This window comes from Salmo trutta, chromosome 1 (assembly GCF_901001165.1).
Source record: "Salmo trutta chromosome 1, fSalTru1.1, whole genome shotgun sequence".
NCBI classification, from domain to species: domain Eukaryota; kingdom Metazoa; phylum Chordata; class Actinopteri; order Salmoniformes; family Salmonidae; genus Salmo; species Salmo trutta.
Genome location: NC_042957.1, coordinates 57138021 through 57155004, shown reverse-complemented (window position 1 = coordinate 57155004; position 16984 = coordinate 57138021). Strand labels below are relative to the sequence as shown.

The 16984-nt window shown below is 44.7% G+C and overlaps 2 protein-coding genes across 8 annotated transcripts in view; one reads left to right on the top strand and one right to left on the bottom strand.

The window, feature by feature from the left end:
• LOC115202128 (cerebellar degeneration-related protein 2-like) overlaps nt 1-2262 on the top strand; it is a 13614-nt gene extending 11352 nt beyond the window's left edge. For all 3 annotated transcript variants that reach the window (XM_029766061.1, XM_029766052.1, XM_029766043.1), the window contains one exon: nt 50-2262. In XM_029766061.1, the coding sequence (XP_029621921.1) occupies nt 50-1040 (991 nt within the window). In that variant the 3' untranslated portion in view covers nt 1041-2262. The remainder of the gene's footprint in view (nt 1-49) is intronic.
• LOC115202165 (rho GDP-dissociation inhibitor 1) lies at nt 2221-16984 on the bottom strand. 5 transcript variants are annotated; one of them, XM_029766120.1, is made up of 6 exons: nt 16842-16984; nt 7183-7378; nt 5541-5627; nt 4753-4829; nt 4468-4531; nt 2221-4059 (listed from the first exon to the last, which is right to left on the bottom strand). In XM_029766120.1, exons 2-6 carry the CDS (start codon nt 7370-7372, stop codon nt 3860-3862), a joined length of 618 nt encoding a protein of 205 aa, XP_029621980.1. In that variant the 5' UTR covers nt 7373-7378; nt 16842-16984; the 3' UTR covers nt 2221-3859. The 5 variants fall into 5 exon arrangements, with proteins under 5 accessions (XP_029621980.1, XP_029621995.1, XP_029621985.1 ...); XM_029766135.1 differs by having other exon boundaries at nt 5541-5624; nt 7183-7375; nt 16847-16984; XM_029766125.1 differs by having other exon boundaries at nt 5541-5624; nt 16847-16983.

The window sequence follows — 16984 nt, the reverse complement described above, 5'->3', positions numbered from 1 at the left end:
TCTCCCTGCTGTATCCTTGTGCTCCTCTGTGTGGTGTATCGCTCTACAGGTATGAGGATGGCTTCCTGGTGGCCAACCCCGGCAGTGTAGATCTGGTGTCTGAGCGTGAGCGCCGGCCCCTGGACGAGGAGAACGAGCGTCTAAAGGGTGTGGTCTCCTCCCTGAGGTCCGCCATGGTGGCAGAACGGGGCCGGAGGGAGGGGGCAGAGAGGGAGTGCACAGCTGTGCTGCAGGAGTTTGAGCTTATGGAACAACGCCTCCTGGGGGCTGAGGGCTGCCAGCTGCGAGTGCAGGAGCTGGAGGCAGAGCTACAGGAGATGCAGCAGCTGAGGAGGTCCCGGGTCTGTCTATTGGATGAGGGTCTGGAGCAGACCCTGCTCAACAATGCCCTCGAGACCGACACACCCGAGGAGGGACTGGGGCAAAAGGAGGGAGGGGAGGGGACGGGGGAGTCCGGGGGGACAGGAGGAGGAGGAGGGCAGCAGGGAGGCCCCGTGAGGAAGAGCTGCAGCGACACGGCGCTAAACGCCATCTCGGCCTGCGACGCCTCTGGCAGGCGACAGGGCAGCTATGCAATCCACGCCAACGGCGTGCGCAAGCGGGGCATGTCCATCCTGAGGGAAGTGGACGAGCAGTACCACGCCCTGCTGGAGAAATACGAAGAGCTGCTGGGGAAGTGCCGGCGCCACGAGGAGAGCATGTGCCACGCGGGGGTGCAGACGTCACGCCCCGTCTCCAGAGACCCCTCCATGAAGGACTACGGCATGGCCACGCCCGGCCCCTCAGCCATGGCTGCTGCACCCACCACCCCGCCCCAGACCCCCTCCACACCAGAGGCCCTGGAGGGCATCAGCCGGCAGGTAGACCAGGTGGACAAGAGGCTGGGCCAGAACACCCCAGAGTACAAGGCCCTGTTCAAAGAGATCTTCTCCCGCCTGCAGAAGACCAAGAGTGTAATGAACTCCACCAAGGGAGTCCCCAAGGGTAGAAAGTCCCCAAGGGTAGAAAGTCCTAAGGGAAAAAAGTCCAAAGACAAATAAGCTGCTTTCGTGATACTACTGAACATGCACTGAAATGGGTACGAAAGCCACAGATTTATTTTTCTTAATTTGTTTCTTTGTTTGACCGTGGTTGTTCAAAGTGGTCACTTGATGTCTTAATGACAGGTTACCTGTACTTCTGCACTGGGGAAATGATACAATCTACTGTGGATGATCCCTTCCGCTGTTTTATCCATCTTTCTGGATACTGCCACATTTCACCCATCCCAATATGAATGAATTGTACATCTGACGACATTCATCATCTGGGTAGATGAAATGCCTTGATTCTTGACCTAACTTAAGATCATTTATGACAACCTAGAAGTGCACTAAAACCTGTTTGACCCGTCTTTGGTCAAGACAATCCAGTACAATGTTTAAATGACTGAGCGTGTATACTGAGACTGCACTAATTCTATTTAAAATGTATAAATAATTGCTATTTAATGTTTTTGATGACGGACAATGAATAACGTGTGCACAGCTATTCATAATGTGTTTTCAAAAACAATCTAGTTAAATATTCCTGATGTTCTCAATGAATAACACTGTTGCCTTAACATCGTAGGCTTCACGTATGCATCTATCCAACATAGACATTGGTTTTGAAATCAGTAGGGGAAGCCAGTAGACTTCAATTGAAGGAGCCCGTGGTACTCAAGGAAGTAGTAACTTGTTCTAAAATACTGTATGTAAACTGTAAAACTATATCAGTGTGTTGGTGAATTTACCTTTTTACAAAAGGATCCTCAAGATGGTTATGATAATGTTGCCAAAATGGAGTTAGGTTGTCTAAGCTAGAGAACTGAGGACCTCCTGATGATGCACTGCGTAGAAATGGAACTCTCAACCACACTTGACTAAGCTACTGTAACTATGTGCTCTCTAAGCACCGACTCAGACCATGGGTACATCTCCATGGCTGCTTATTTCAAGTACACAAGGGGCTCTAGCTGCCCTCTTATCAGTACTTTGGTTTTTCATTTGAATATTTTCCTTGTTCTTTTCTGCTCTTCATTGTGTATAAACTTCATGTGATATGGTCTTCTACCAATGTATAACATTGTGTTCTGTTCAATGAAAGGTTGCTGGTGTGTTAGATGGAGCATGATAGACGGGTAAAGATGCTTTACAGAACGTTTTACTTTAGAGCTGGATCAATAAGAGAACAGTGTAAAAAGTTACATGACTTTATTGATTAAAGACACCATGACCTCCAGTCTGAATACTTTAATGTGACAGGTGAACAGTATTCTCCAGGTGGCACACAGAGGAGTAGTTAGAGTCAAAACCATACTGAAACAATGATCCAGTGAAGCATACTGAACCAGTGAAACAAAAGCCTGAGCCCTACATCACAAGTTATGACGTTGAAAAATGGAGTGTAGAAAAATATAACATGGTTTTGTAGTAAGAGGTCTTGGCTGTTCTTGTTGAAACTCTGGGTCTGTGCACAAGTTAGACCTGACCTAAAACATCAGGGCCAACGTTCAAATAACTATTTGATGTTGAGCTCCCATTCTGAATGTCTGAAAGTCAGACCTTAGCAGAGAGCAGCTGGTGGTTGTAAAGGCTAGAGGCACAGCCAGTTTTGGTAATCCTGGTGTTGACTCGAGGTGAGCGGATTAACAACCCTTGTGTGACATTCCTCTCTGCTCACAAGGGCCACCAGCAAGGCCCCATATCTGAGATGCTACAGTAATGGAGTTAGTGACTGGAAGAAGGCCTCAAGGTCTGCTTAGAGGGCATTTGACAAGGAGCTAATTTCTTAGGTTGTCAACAAAACCAGGTTCTTTATATCAACGTAAACACATTCACGTCAGCAAACAGCACTAAAGGTGGTCCACATTGAGACCACCTGATGTGAGGAGGGAAGGGAGCAGAAATGGCTGCTGTTCACTTTCATGGTCTACTTCTACTGGCTAATCTGGAAAAGAAGGTACTACAAGCATCTCAATGGTCTGTCTGATCTGTTAGCACTCAGCCTAAAACTCTTTTACTCAAACCCTGTAGGAGGCTCTCGTAACAATCTGACAGTTCTGTTCTAAAGGCAAATGGCTCTTTGTGATCATTTCCTTCATCGTTAGTTCTACAGGAATCCTCTTTAAGGCCACATGGCGGCTGAATGAACTAGGTAGGGAGGTGAAAACCCTGATCAGGAAGAGGCACACTTGCACCTTCAGCAGGTGGTCAGAGTGCCCCTGGTGGACTGCCGGTAAGTGCTGTTCATGCCACCTCTTAACGGTAAGGAATTCACACTAGTTCCAGAATAAACTAATTGTGTGGACTGGTACATATAATCTGCTCCAAGGCTTTCCACTGACAGTGGGCAACATCCCCAACAAAGAGTACAGAGTGTGGCCCTACTACAGCCTTTAACACACAGCAACACCTTTAAAAGGCAGATTGTGGTTGTAATAAACAATCAGCAGGAAGGGGGGTAAAAAGGAAAGTAAGAGAAAGAAAAGAGGGGATGAAGGGGAAAGAAGTTGATGACATCCATATCAAGAGCATTAACAAATCAATCTTTCATTTTTTTCATAAAAAAAAACAACCCTGTTTATATACAAACTAACCAAAACAAATTCATGATTGTGCACATGATTTGCTTTCTCCACATATTCAATACTCAGCATCACAAGGAGTGTGTGGGGGGGGTGAATGGCATGACAACGTGATTGGAATGAAACTACTGCAGGGATTGGCGTGGACGAGAGAGCAATTTGCCTTTAATCACTTATCACATAATTATGAATTCAAAATAATGGAGGGGGAATAAGAAGAGGGGGACGGGGAAGAATTAAGTCGACGGGGACTCAGTCTTTCCACTCTTTCTTGATGTTAAGGTTCCACTCCCAGGAGAGGTGGTCGTGCTTATCGTCATCAGTGAACTTGGACTTGATGTTGTAGGTGCCGCGGGCCAGCATGCCTTTAGGGGCCTCCTCCAGAGGGGTCAGGAACTCGTACTCTGCCGGCCGCGGCCCGTAGCTCCCCACCATGTAGTCTGACTTGTCAACTACACAGAGAGAGAGAAAAGAGAGGGGCTTAGATTTATTTTCCAAAGTTGCCTCTTGACAAAAACAGGCCACCTCTCTGCGCCACTCCGGAACTATTAACAAGTCATTTAATGACTGTCTAGGAATGCCAATGTTAATACCTCATCTACTAACTTGACCTAATTTCTGTGTGCACAGGCGAATAGTCACCTGAGTTGACCAAGCCACTCCCAACATCAGATACATCCCTAACCCCTGTCTCCAATGCACTTGTTGTGGATATCTGAGATAATTGGAGAAGTATAAACAATATGGTCATATCCCCATGTTGTCCTCTAGATGGAAGGTACACTATATTGCTTAACCTTATCCGGCCTTCTCAAATCCTCACAGTAGACAGAGCAAGAAAATGAAACGGCAGAACTTACCCTTGACTCCTTTCCTGTAGGTCTGCTGGGCATACTTCAGTCCCGACACAATCTCCTTGTTGACCTGCAGACAGAGACAATCAGTGATGAGGTCACATCCTCTTTCCACATCCACCCTTCGGATAAAACAGCAGCCCTTTCATGATAGGACATGGTGTATATTCAGCTTACAATTGAATTTCAATGTCCAAAATAGCTTGATAGTGGCCAAGCTGACACTGGTCATGTTAGTTGGATTGGATAAACAGACATAACACAATGTTAAAAAAGGCCAGGCTCATTCACCTTGAAGCTGATCTTTATCTTGTACTCCACGCCTTCCTTCAGGACAAAGGACTGTTTCTTAAAGGACTCCAGGTCTCCTGAGGCGGTCGAGCAGAGAGAAAGAGGCGGCCAGACCACAGAAAGAGAATGTCAGAGACCCTCAGGCAGAGTGACTGCAGGAGGAGTCTATAATTTTGTTCCAATATATGCAATGTGCAAAGTTCTCCCCCGGAAGTAATCTTGTTAGACTGGATGGGTGAAAGGTGTCAGATCAGTGATTCAGCATCTTTAAAAATGTGAGCACAAAGGCAGGATTTTCTAAGCGTTCCAACAGGGTTGTAGCCTGCTATTATAGTGTCCACTAGATGGCGATTCCCTGTATGTGAGTTCAGCTCTATGGCCCTGGTTTCTTCCCTGTAGGTGGCTCTACAGGCCATATGAGGGCAGAAGAGTCTCAAACCAGCAGAAGAAATGCCTCATTAACTCAAATAATAAAACCAATCCATTAGGAATGGCCCATGGAATTTGCCTGATATGTCTACTGGAAAACGCATGTTTGTAAACCATAGGTGGCCAGGTGTTGCGGCTGCTATGAGGCAATGTCTTTTGTCCCCCCCAATGGTAAGCTTTAGTTCCACCCTCACACATTCATATGGAAAATATTACATGTGCTCACTACAAAGGCTTCTTTTCACACTAAAACACATTAGAAGTCTTTCAATATGGAGCCTTTTCTCAAAAAGTGCACCTCAGCGATTCAGAAACACGCCCTCCAAATACCAGTACAACCACTGTGCTGCTCTACTCACCCTGTAGGTCAAGGGTCAGGGGCAGCGGCGCCGTCTCACACATCAGGGTCAAGCGTGTCACCTGGACATTGGGAGCGTTGGGGTCTACTGGGAGAAAGGGAAAAAAACAAAGCAAAGTACAAAATGGTAAAAATAGTTCATGGTAAACAAAAAACATTGACTATAATAAGCAGTGCATGTTTAATTCTTTAAAGTCTAAGACATAAGATTCTCATACTATGGATCATTTAGCTATTTGATTTACAATTTTAGGACCCCTTTAGGTATCATTTTTTAAAATTAAATATTGATTTTGGCCTTTAATACTATAGCCCATAGAAACGCATTGAATAACACATTCATGAATGGAAAAAAGTTCAGTCAAAAACAAAATCCCAAGAAATAAGGTTTTAAAGTGTCAGTCCTAGATCTAGGAGATATATAAAAAAAAAAATCTGGAAATATATTTATTTTAACATATTTAACCACTTTTTTGGGTAGGCACAAAACTACCATACTTCCATTTGTTTTTAAAACCGGTGACAAAGAATGGAGAATCTCTCCTTTCAATGGCTCCCGAGTGGCGCAGCGGTCTTAGGCACTGCATCTCAGTGCTAGAGGCGTCACTACAGACCTTGGTTCGATTCCAGGCTGTATCACAACCGGCCGTGATTGGGAGTCTCATAGGGCGGTGCACAATTGGCCCAGCGTCGTCTGGGTTAGGGTTTGGCCGGGGTAGGCCGTCATTGTAAATAAGAATTTGTTCTTAACTGACTTGTCTAGTTAAAAAGTAAATAGAGTGGTCATAATAGTTTCTAGGTCAAACCGTTCCGACGCTGCAGACATTTAACGTGAGAAGACCAATTTTCAGAATCTCATGGTCTGACAAACACTGTTCTAGCTGTGCCAACTTTCCGATGCGACATCGGAGGATGTGGTGGATTGAGATGCATCCAAATGCAAAAAAACTTGTCTCTAGCTTAAATTGACTGATTTTGATGGGGATTTTTTTGTTATGCACCGGTGCGTCAATCAACTCAAGGGGGTTAAGTCAATAGGCTGAAGCAGAGAACTACAGCAGTTCATGAAGAACAGTTCAACTGTGAATAATGACATTTGCAACAGATGGAAGTGAGTATCAGACATAAAACAATGTGAAAATATTTCTACCAGCGATCAGTGGTTCATCACAGTCTTTGATACCGCAGCTCTAACTAAAGCCCAGGCGGCTTGGCCTCCTTTCCAGTCAGCAGCCTGTATCTTGCCAGCCTGTATCTTGCCAGCCTGTATCTAGCTCACAGACTGTTGCAGGTGTCAGCTACTGACCCGTCTGAGGGGGGGTAACTCTGTCACTGCTGTACCCACTGAGCACCACTTGCCCTCTCCCACCCTCTCTTATGGTATTTGCAAACTCATTCAATTAAATCCCTGAAAAGAAATCCTGCTGAAGGACTTGAAAGTAGGAGGGGATTATAAGAAAATAAACAGAGATGGTTGCACGAGATGTGCATTGTGGATGTGGGTTTGTTTGTTAATCAGGTCGAGAGGGAGAGAGAGAAACACTCTGCAAGGCTGGTGTGTCCAAATTGCATGAATGCGTCTGCAGAGTGTGTGTGTGTGTGTGTATGTCTACAACGTGTGTAGTTGGAGCAGCAACACAAACCTGCTGCCGCGGCGGCGTTCCCCAGCAGGGCCTCCTTGTACTTGCGCAGGCTCTCGTCGTCCTTGTCCAGCTCCTGGATCTCCTGCAGACTCTTCTGAGCGGGGGGCTTGTAGTTGACCCCGCCCTCCGCTTCCTCGTTGGCCGCGGCGATGGCCGCCAGCTGTTCCGGGGTGGGATCCTGCTCTGCCATAGTCTACTGAGAGCGAGAGAGATATACACAGGTCAGGAGGTTTGGTCCAATACGTTGAAAATAGATCAACAAACTGCCACTGTAAACACTGTTGTTGCGTAGTGAGCACAAAACACTTAAAAACCCTCCAAGGCACTGTCTTCCTTTATTTAGTTACATCGCAGGTGGACAAGATTAAAAACAGCACCCTTGAGCGTACTCCCTGAATACCTTGTCAGGGTGAAAAATTTGTCCTCCCAACAGTACCTCGTCTTCAGGTAAACCACTGGTCTGAAATGACTGAATTGGTAAAAGATGTGTAGTAGAGACCTCACATGCTACCAACTAATGAGTCATGTGAGATTGGTTATTTTTACAAGGGAGGGAGGAAATAAGAATGTTGTATTTCCAAACTATTCAAGCAGGGCCAGAGTTTGAATGATGGTAGCAGCAAAGATGGTTTAGTATGAACCATTAGAAATCCCAGATCACGCTTGTAGGCGATGTCATGGCAACGTTGGCTAGCTGAGCTCATGTGCAGAAATACGTCATCAGGTCTAGCGGTCGTCTCACGCCGAACTGCAGGCCGTCAAATCAAAGGCACTCCTTCCATATAAAAGTTGTTTTTGACAAAAATGAAAACGTGTCACTTTGTTGAGTAATAACATGTTTCTCGAAAATGAACAACTAAGAAATCATTTTGCACTTCTCTCATTGACTTCTCAAACCCTCGTCTGACCTCCAGTCTGCTTCGCATGGGTTCCCGGAAGTCTTGCGATATTGGGCCTCTGGGTTTAGAAACTCTGTGGCAGTCAACACGCCACTTCCCAGGTGCTCATTAGGATCCTTTAAATACATCTGATTTGCATGCAGTGTGAGGCAGGCACCAGGTTAATAGTGTCCTGGTAGATGATTATGGATTTACATCCTTCTCTCATTGCACTTTGACCTCAGCAGCCTCATCGCTGCTCTAAAACAATACCCAATCACACACACAGAGCCAGGGCATGTGACTGAGCCTAACCAGAGCCTTCTATTGCGATAAAGATCTCTGGGCCTGACTCACACTTCCTGGCTTGGACTACATTGGACACAGTCCCAGTATGGAGGTCAGACCAGAGAGGGGCCAGCGTTGTACATGCGGGGGGAACCACGGAGGGCTGGTTGGTCGAAAAGCAGAGCTTTATCTCAACTCAAACCCTCTCCCTCCCTCCTCTACCACGCTGTAGTGAGCTACAGTCAAGCTTCTGTGGATCAAGCAGATAACAACATGCTAATGTGGGGAGCAGCACCCAGCTGCACTGCATTACCAGTCAACATCAATTAGGGTCCGGGGAGAGTGATGCTACGCAGGAATCAGGACAATGATATTAGGGGAAGGGTCCTCTTGCCAGAGAGGTGGGGGTCGTGTGGAGAGAGCTGTGAGTGTTGAAATCAACCTTTCCCCCCCAGATAGGGAAGGGAAAGGGGATACCTAGTCACTTGCAAAACTGAATGCATTCAACTGAAATGTGTCTTCCGCATTTAACCCAACCCCTCTTAATCAGAGAGGTGCGGGGGGGCTGCCTTAATCAATGTCCCTGGCATCGGCGTCCAAAAGCAGGTGTTGGGGGTTAACTGCCTTGCTCAAGGGCAGAACGGCAGATTTGTCCACCTTGCCAGCGACATTTCAGTTACTGGCCCAAAGCTCTTAACCTCTAGGCCAGGGGCTCACTTTTTCACTCAGGCCCCCTTCCAACATTGGGAAACATCCTGCGCCACCCCTATTTCTATGGGTACAAGCACCATTCCTGACACAAACTGTTCACACCCCTCTAGTTGGCGAAGATAACATTTTGGCTGGTTTAAAGCTCATTTCCTGCAATTCTACACAATGCCATGGGGTACAGAAATGTTGTTGCAGTTTTAAAGCTAATGTTCTTGCAATTCTATACATTTTGCCATGTCTAATGTTTATTCACGTGTTATTTGAGTGACTCAAACATTACAACAAAATCTATGTGCTAAAAAACCGAGCTAAAAAATCTTTAGCCGACATGGCCTAGTTGATCTTTGGACATTTCTGACAAGTTATAAATAGCTCTAAGGTCTCCAATGACTGATTAGTGTATCATCAGTTTTCCTCAATTTCCAAATCGCACCTTGTGCATTCTACTATTACAGCTTTAAAAAAGCCGGACAGAGTTTTACTTTTGGGGGGAGCTCACAAGGTAAAAATCTGTCATTCTGCCCCTGAACAAGGCAGTTAACCCACTGTTCCTAGGCCGTCATTGAAAATAAGAATTTGTTCTTAACTGACTTGCCTAGTTAAATAAAGGTAAAATAAAAAATAAACGGTTTGGGAACCACTGCGCTAGGCTACCTGCCGGTTAAGTACTGTAGTAAAATAGAGGCCAACGTCTACCCTACATGTCTAAATGTATATGTCTAGCTGGTGTAATACCTCTGCTACACCGAGGTGATTTCATAACACTGCTGCTCTGTGCTTTCTGTCTTCCTTCTTGTTCTTTGTGGTATTGTGAGTGATCGGCACAGAGCTCCTCTCTGTATCCGTGTGCACACCAGAGAGTCAGCAGCGTAGTCTTCAGTGGTAGCAGTTCAGCGTGATGGCGCCAACGCCACGCTGCATTTTCTACCGATGCATTAGTGATTTACTGCAGTACTGCATCTAATACTTTAAAAGGTTAACTTTACCACAGACTTTACCACAGACCAATAGCTTTTCCCCCACAGCAATAAATGACAGGCCTATTCCTTCTCTGGGTAAAAATCTTAAACTCTGCACCGACAGGGCAGGTCAAGGCTACTTCTAGTGGAATTTCAACTGTGAGACTGTAAATCCATTGACTCACTGTGTTACTGGGGAACTGACACCAGCTGGCCCCAATCACATTACAACAAAGCAAGTCAACTTGGCCTGTGCTGTAGCACTGTGTAATTACACCATAATACACAATTGTGTATTAGTGTAATACAATCAATTAACTGAGCAACATTGAGTATCTCTGACGAATTGTAAAACAGAAAATGGCAAGAGCAAGAATACTACTTTGACAAAGGGCACTGGCAGACCTCCACTGATACCACAGAACAATGCCAGTATGTTTGTGGATGTCAGTCAGTTCACAGGAAACCACCTAACCAACAGTGAGACAGGAAGCCTTGACTATGCTATGTATCACACACTGTCATGCTCATGCAGCAGTCGAGTTTGAAACACACTTGTTCAAGGACCGTAGTAGCTCACACATTCCAATATAACGAGAGAAACCTTAGGCCCATAACAATAGTAGAACAACATTCCATAATAAAACAGGCTTGTGCTCTAAAAAGCCACGTGGAACACCTCGGGGGAAGAGCAATGTGTGAAATATGTTATTATTGGGCTACACACAAACATGCACTGCAAAGAGAGAAAAAAACAAGTTCAACATTGACGTTGTGCCATGAGCAAGGCTCCAGATGTTGAACACAGACGCCGGTATTACCTTGGTGACAATAACACACCATAAAATCACAGCTCAACATGCAATCCCAGCAATAGTACATTAAAATCATACCACTGCAAACAAGGGCTCCTGCCTGGCTCTCAAACCTCTCACCACACTAACCAGTTCCTCCTCTCTGTAATCCTCTCCCTCCCTCTGCCCCTCTCTGTTTTGCATAGCGCCTGACATACACAGATGGACCTGCGCCAAGCAGCAACAGGGAGCACATTGCACCATTTTTCCCCAAACAGGGCCTCCACATTCTCATTAAAGCAGAAATTCCTGTTCTGTTAGAAGTAGTGTGTTTTTGTAGCTCAGCTGTGCAAATGTGTGTGAAGTTGGAGAAATAGTGAGAAGGACTTGTTGTTAGGAGTGGGAGGACGGGACCAGATTTAGGGATATTGTGCCATCTTTCTCACGTCACCTCTATTCACTTGGCAGTCGCTCCTCCTCATGTGCTAGCCTAGATCCAGACCTGAGCCTTGGTGGACTGCCGCTACATACCGAGCTGTCCCCCAGGATTGGTGTGGTGATAAATGAGAGGGACATACCTTAGGAGTGCTATATTTCTCTGCTGCTAACGCACACCACAACACAGCCCCTCACGACTGGCCTGCTGTTGGGTCAAGCGGCTACAGCTGGAGGGGATGTGTGCTTCAGAATAAGTGGATCGATAAAAAGAGGGGGTGAGGTGGGGGACATCAGGAAATAGAGACAAACAAGAGGGTGAAAAACAAAAAGCATACTGTTGAGAGTACTAGGATGGGAGTCAGGGTGACCAGGGTTTTTTTTTTTTAAATAGTACAATGCAACAATTATCATGTCAACCTTAAAAAAAATACATATTTTAGTAGAAAGTTACAACGGATACGAGGCAGGCACTCTCTGAGCAGTGACCCACTTCAGTCTCACACGTTTATCAGTGTGGCCATTGCTTGGCATGACTGCCTAATGCCCACAGGCAAACAAGTAGACTATAAACACTGTTCAGTAGTTGGCAGCCATCTCATTCTCAACACAGTTTGGCAGTTATTGGAGCACATTCAGTTTCTGGCTTGACCTACCACGTCAAGATAATGATTCATATGCGATCTTCACTAAGCACGAAATGGATGATTGGGTCAATTATAGATCCATTGAGCTCAATGAAATAGATTAGGCCTAGTTTCAACAATAACATAAGTCCCAATACACGTTTTCCCACCAGCTGACATGGCACAAATACTGACTGACTACGGAAATAAATAGGCCTTGTTCACTCACGTTTTGGTATAACCGAGGTATAAATTCAGGTAGTGATCGGCTTATGTGTCAACATTGAACCCCTCACACTGGTTCTTACCATTGGCAGCTAAATAAATACCACTAGCTTTAATTGGAGGATTATCCCCATTTGATCAGGTTCAGAAATAGTCATCCAAGCACTCTGGTTTCTAGAGTAGCTGACACCCAGATTAGGGCTGTTCCTTAGCAACAATTAGAGCAGTAAGATTATTGGGACAGAGATTACTGCTAATAAGGCATTGGGGAATAGCAAAGGGGAAGTGTTTAGGGGTGTCAGTGGTGACACATCAAGAGGATTCCACTGACAAACCTCTTTGGTGTCCTCTAGAGATTCAAGTGTCTTCATTACCAAATTGAACAAGGGCGAGACACGCCTCCTGAGTTGATGAAAATGGCTAAAGACATTGTGGTTGATGGAGGAGGCTTTCTGTATGCAGGACACAAACATAAAGAAGTTCAGCACAGGTCAGAGTTGGAAGTGACACTTTTCCTTCAAAGTTAGTTCAGTTTAATCTTAAAATCAGAAGATTTCTTTGTCAGAAACCAGATCTCAATCCCCCCAAAAAAGGCATACAAGAAAGGGTTCCTCAAGAAATGTCCAGTTCATAAATCATTCTTCTGTATTAAAGTTCACATAGCTGTCTTTTTTTTGGTCCAACTAACCCATTCACTGTGTACTCTCATAGGACTTCACCTTTGACATTTCACAGAGAAGAGTACAGGAAAAGGACAGCACAAGGCTGACAGCAATTTGAATGGAATTTTAATAGATTACACAATACATTATAAATGCTAAAATAGAAGCATTTACTGTAATCTAGTGTCTCAGCCATGTCCCAGTTCTAAGGCAGGGTAAAAAAATAAAAAGTGATCACCCAAGTGTATTCTGCAATAGAGAACAGCTGGCATTGTCCAAAAGCTACAATTAGCTTTAAACCACAGAGGGGGAGGAGAAATGGCAATCAGGACAAGAGAAGACGAGATTGAGAAATCAAGGATTACGTAATCATTCGTTGGGCTGAACTCCAGCTCCAGGCAGGTCTCTGATAAACCTACCTAATCACTGAGGAACGTTGTGCTGTACCAACCTTAGATTTGGCAAGTAGCCTGGATACTCTTTTTACCCGGACTCCTGATGTCACACACAGAACATCCAAGGCTAGTTTGATCTTCTTGTCCTGTCTCCCTCCCTGTCATAGGCCTAGCTCTGAGAGTGAACTTTAGCATTTCTCCCTTTCCTCCCCACAGGATGCCCCGTTTCATGTGTCCTTGTGATGTAGCTTTGTGACGCCCTTCTAGACTTATGTGCCATTCACCAGAGTGCTTGACTTCCTTGTGCTCTGCAGCACTTTTGTCAACTATGATTGCACGTTTCCTTCATGTTCTGCCGACAACGACTCACATCCGCCAGTTAGAGAAGAGAACTGTGTTTAACCACATATTGGACTGCACTTAAACACACATGGTAATGCAAAAGGCTTCTAAATGATCCCCTTGACTTCCCCTGTAAGCCTTTCTCCACCTGACGTAAACTGCATTGCAGTCTTGATTTGTTAACTGGTATTCAGGTAAGCAACGCTGGCTTGATGTTATGTCAACAGACACACACTGGGCTGCTGCACAAAGCAGAGGATGCAGCACTAAATGCAGCACTAAATGCAGCACTAAATGCAGCACTAAATGCAGAACAGTGCCTTCAGGAAGGAGGATTGTGCTTGGCTGAGCTGATGCAATGCAGGAGGCACTCATTTCCACAGAGTGAGACATGAATGAACAGAGCAGAGAGGAGTCAAAATTGAGGAAGTATCAGACGAAAGACAAAATATATTCTACCTCAAGGTTGGAAAACTAGAACAAAAACGGTCTGAGCATTAAAAATAGCCGTTCTGAGAAATCACTCTGTATAGACACAGCAGGAAGCTGAGAGTGAAGGGAAGTGCCAAGGTGCCAGCTGAAAGGTCAGGGCTCTCTCCCTGCACGGTGGGGGGGCTTAGCGAGTAGCGACACATGCCCAGATTATGTCTGCCTCCCTTGGTAACAACAAGGCAACAGCATCCACTATGGACAGTAATAAGCCCACTGTTGTATGGTGGCTCCATTCAGTTGGGCTTTTTAATGTGGTGTCATTGACAGAGCAATGACCTGATGATGGGTGGTAAACTTGATGGCACTAGTCATGTGGTCTGAGGAACATCTCAACATCTGCAACAAGAAACAGAAAAGTATGCACAGTGTAACATTTGCCCTCTGGTGGATGATAGCAATGACCAAATAAGGACATTTGGAGCATGAAGGGAAGCCATTTCCTTTTAAATGAGGTGTATGTGAAGGCTGATATCCCCATTTGGGGGTTGTGTGGTCTGTTGTTCAGTCTAAGCCACAATACAATGAGGAGGAACAGCAGAAGAGAAGAGCTAATCTTTAACACTGCTGTATGTGTGGAGATGCTGGCCAGTGTCCTCGTTTCTAGTCCCTTGCGAGTTACAGCAAAAACAGAAGGGACTGCCGTGCCACTTAAAGTCAGAAAGAGGACAGATAGCCAACTGGCTCTGAGAGAAAAGGAGACACCATTAGGCCTGGTTCTTGTCATGACAGGCTATAGGAGGGCTATAGGAGGGGGTGGAATGTGTGGGAGGCGTCATTAAATGCCTCCATACCTCCATTGTGGCGAGTTGTCTTTATGTACAGTGCGCTACATATTGTAGGCCATCAGATGGTGGTGCTCAGCAATGAATTTAATCTCCTTTGGTTTGCTACAATTTCCCCAGCCAGATCCCCTCCCTTAATGCAGAGTGACAGGGAAGTAGAGACAAGGAGAGAGAAGCGTAGTGATTACCCACAGCCATGTAGCCTATCCTGTAATGGAGGTTAGAAATCAGCTAGGAGAGATGGAAGCTTGCTCACTTTTAAGAAAAATAGCTGTGCATCTTGATCAAAAATCAGGTTAAGATTGGTTCCTGGAATCATGTGGAGTAATGTCCAAGGCATGTGGTTGTCAAATGAGAAGTTAACACTTACATATCAATCCAAAGGCTGGAAAATTCTCTAAAAAGTTATATTAAATAACATAGCATAGAAAACATGAAACCAATTATTGTTGAAAGGGGTGTACTGAAAAACATCACATCAGAGATTTCAAATCTCTAGTCCTACTCAAAACAAAAAAAGCCTGCAGAAAAACAGCATTCCGGATGAGAAAGCAATGGTAGTTGCAGTGGTAAGCTACCATTGATTGGATAGTGATAAAGGGGACAGATGTCCAAAGTATCCCTATGGATCAATACCTCCCCTCTCTCCATTGCCACAAACTGACAGGGAAATACAAAATGTCACATTAACTGAATAACAGACTAGTGAAGCCCTAAGGCTGAAAATATGAAGACGCTATTTGGCTTGAAGTGTATATCAATTAAGTCAACATTACATGTCCCTGGACCTCTGAAAATATTAATATTAATATGTAGAGTTATTGTTTTTATTCCTGTTTCATAGAACATTGTAAGCTTGTTGAGTTAACAATAACAAGGCTAGGGGACCTTTGAGCTGCTGAACATCCAGTAGATACTATAGTGTTCTTATGTAGGTCGATAAGTGCAACAATTGGAGCAGCCTGGCTGTTGAAATTTGAGTATGTTTGCTTTACCTTACAGATACTATAAATCGTTTTACTTACAGCGAAGAGAACTACCTGTAAATGGATAATACTAGGAGGAAAGGGTTAAGTTTGGTGAAGACCTAAGACTCGCCCTGGCCTACTCTCCAACAGAAGGAACTAGAACTCTACCGCGCCATTCGTCAGAAACAGGAAGGAAAGGGAGGCTTCACGTTCGGAAAAAGCCAGCCCTCGTAGTTTTTAAAAGCATGTCACCGCCAGTCTATCGGATTACTGGGTCTAATGATTTTCAGAGAAGATGCACACGTTTGTATGCCACAAAAACACGTCCTAACAGATAGGCTGACTGGGTTTAAAAGTTGCATTATTTGAAGTGTGCCAGTCAGTTGGTTGAGTCCTCCTGGATCCGTCAGTCAAATCCAAACTTCACTAGGCCTATTTTAAATACACATCTGTATCAAACTCACTTTCAGAGAGGGTATATATATATATATATATATATATATATATATATATATATATAATATTTGTAGCAATTTACAGGATTCGCTCATTCCCTTCAATTAAGTTTAAGAAAAACATGTTCAATGATGAATCACCGCGGAAAATGAACTTGCATTCCAGGAAGTGTGAACTGCTGACAGAACGTGAGCAACTTTCATGAGATGAAAAGTTAGCCTATACATACCCCTTCATTGGGTCTGATCAAACAACTTTTTTTCTCTTGAATAGTGTTGTTTTGAAATTCATTTAATGACTTGCTTAGTCAACAGGATCTAATCACAGATCAATTTAGTGGATATTCACAAGGATAGCCTACCTCCATGGAAAGCGATTACTTATCACTGTATAATTAATTTGGCAGCAACCACAGAGCAAACATCAGTGACAACAGTTCCTGGTCTGCGTCACAATTAAGATGAGTAATCTACGCTAGTCGAATGAAGCTAGACATGAAGTTGCTAGTTAGCATGTAACAAGTTGCACGAGTAATCAGAGCTTGCGACTTTGTACTACCAAAAATGGACGTACAAATGAGCTATCCGCGTTTTAGCTTAAATGTGAAGACAAATGTTTGTAAAGTTGATAAAATATTTTCTCGGACCTTACCGTTATGCTGCTGCTACACTGGAGTACGCGCCACTGAATGGCAAGGAGGGTGCAGCTCAAATCAAACGCACAGCACGCTTCCGGGAATATTGACTCACACTACAAAGGCTGTCCGAACGTAAGCGGGCGCTCAGCAAC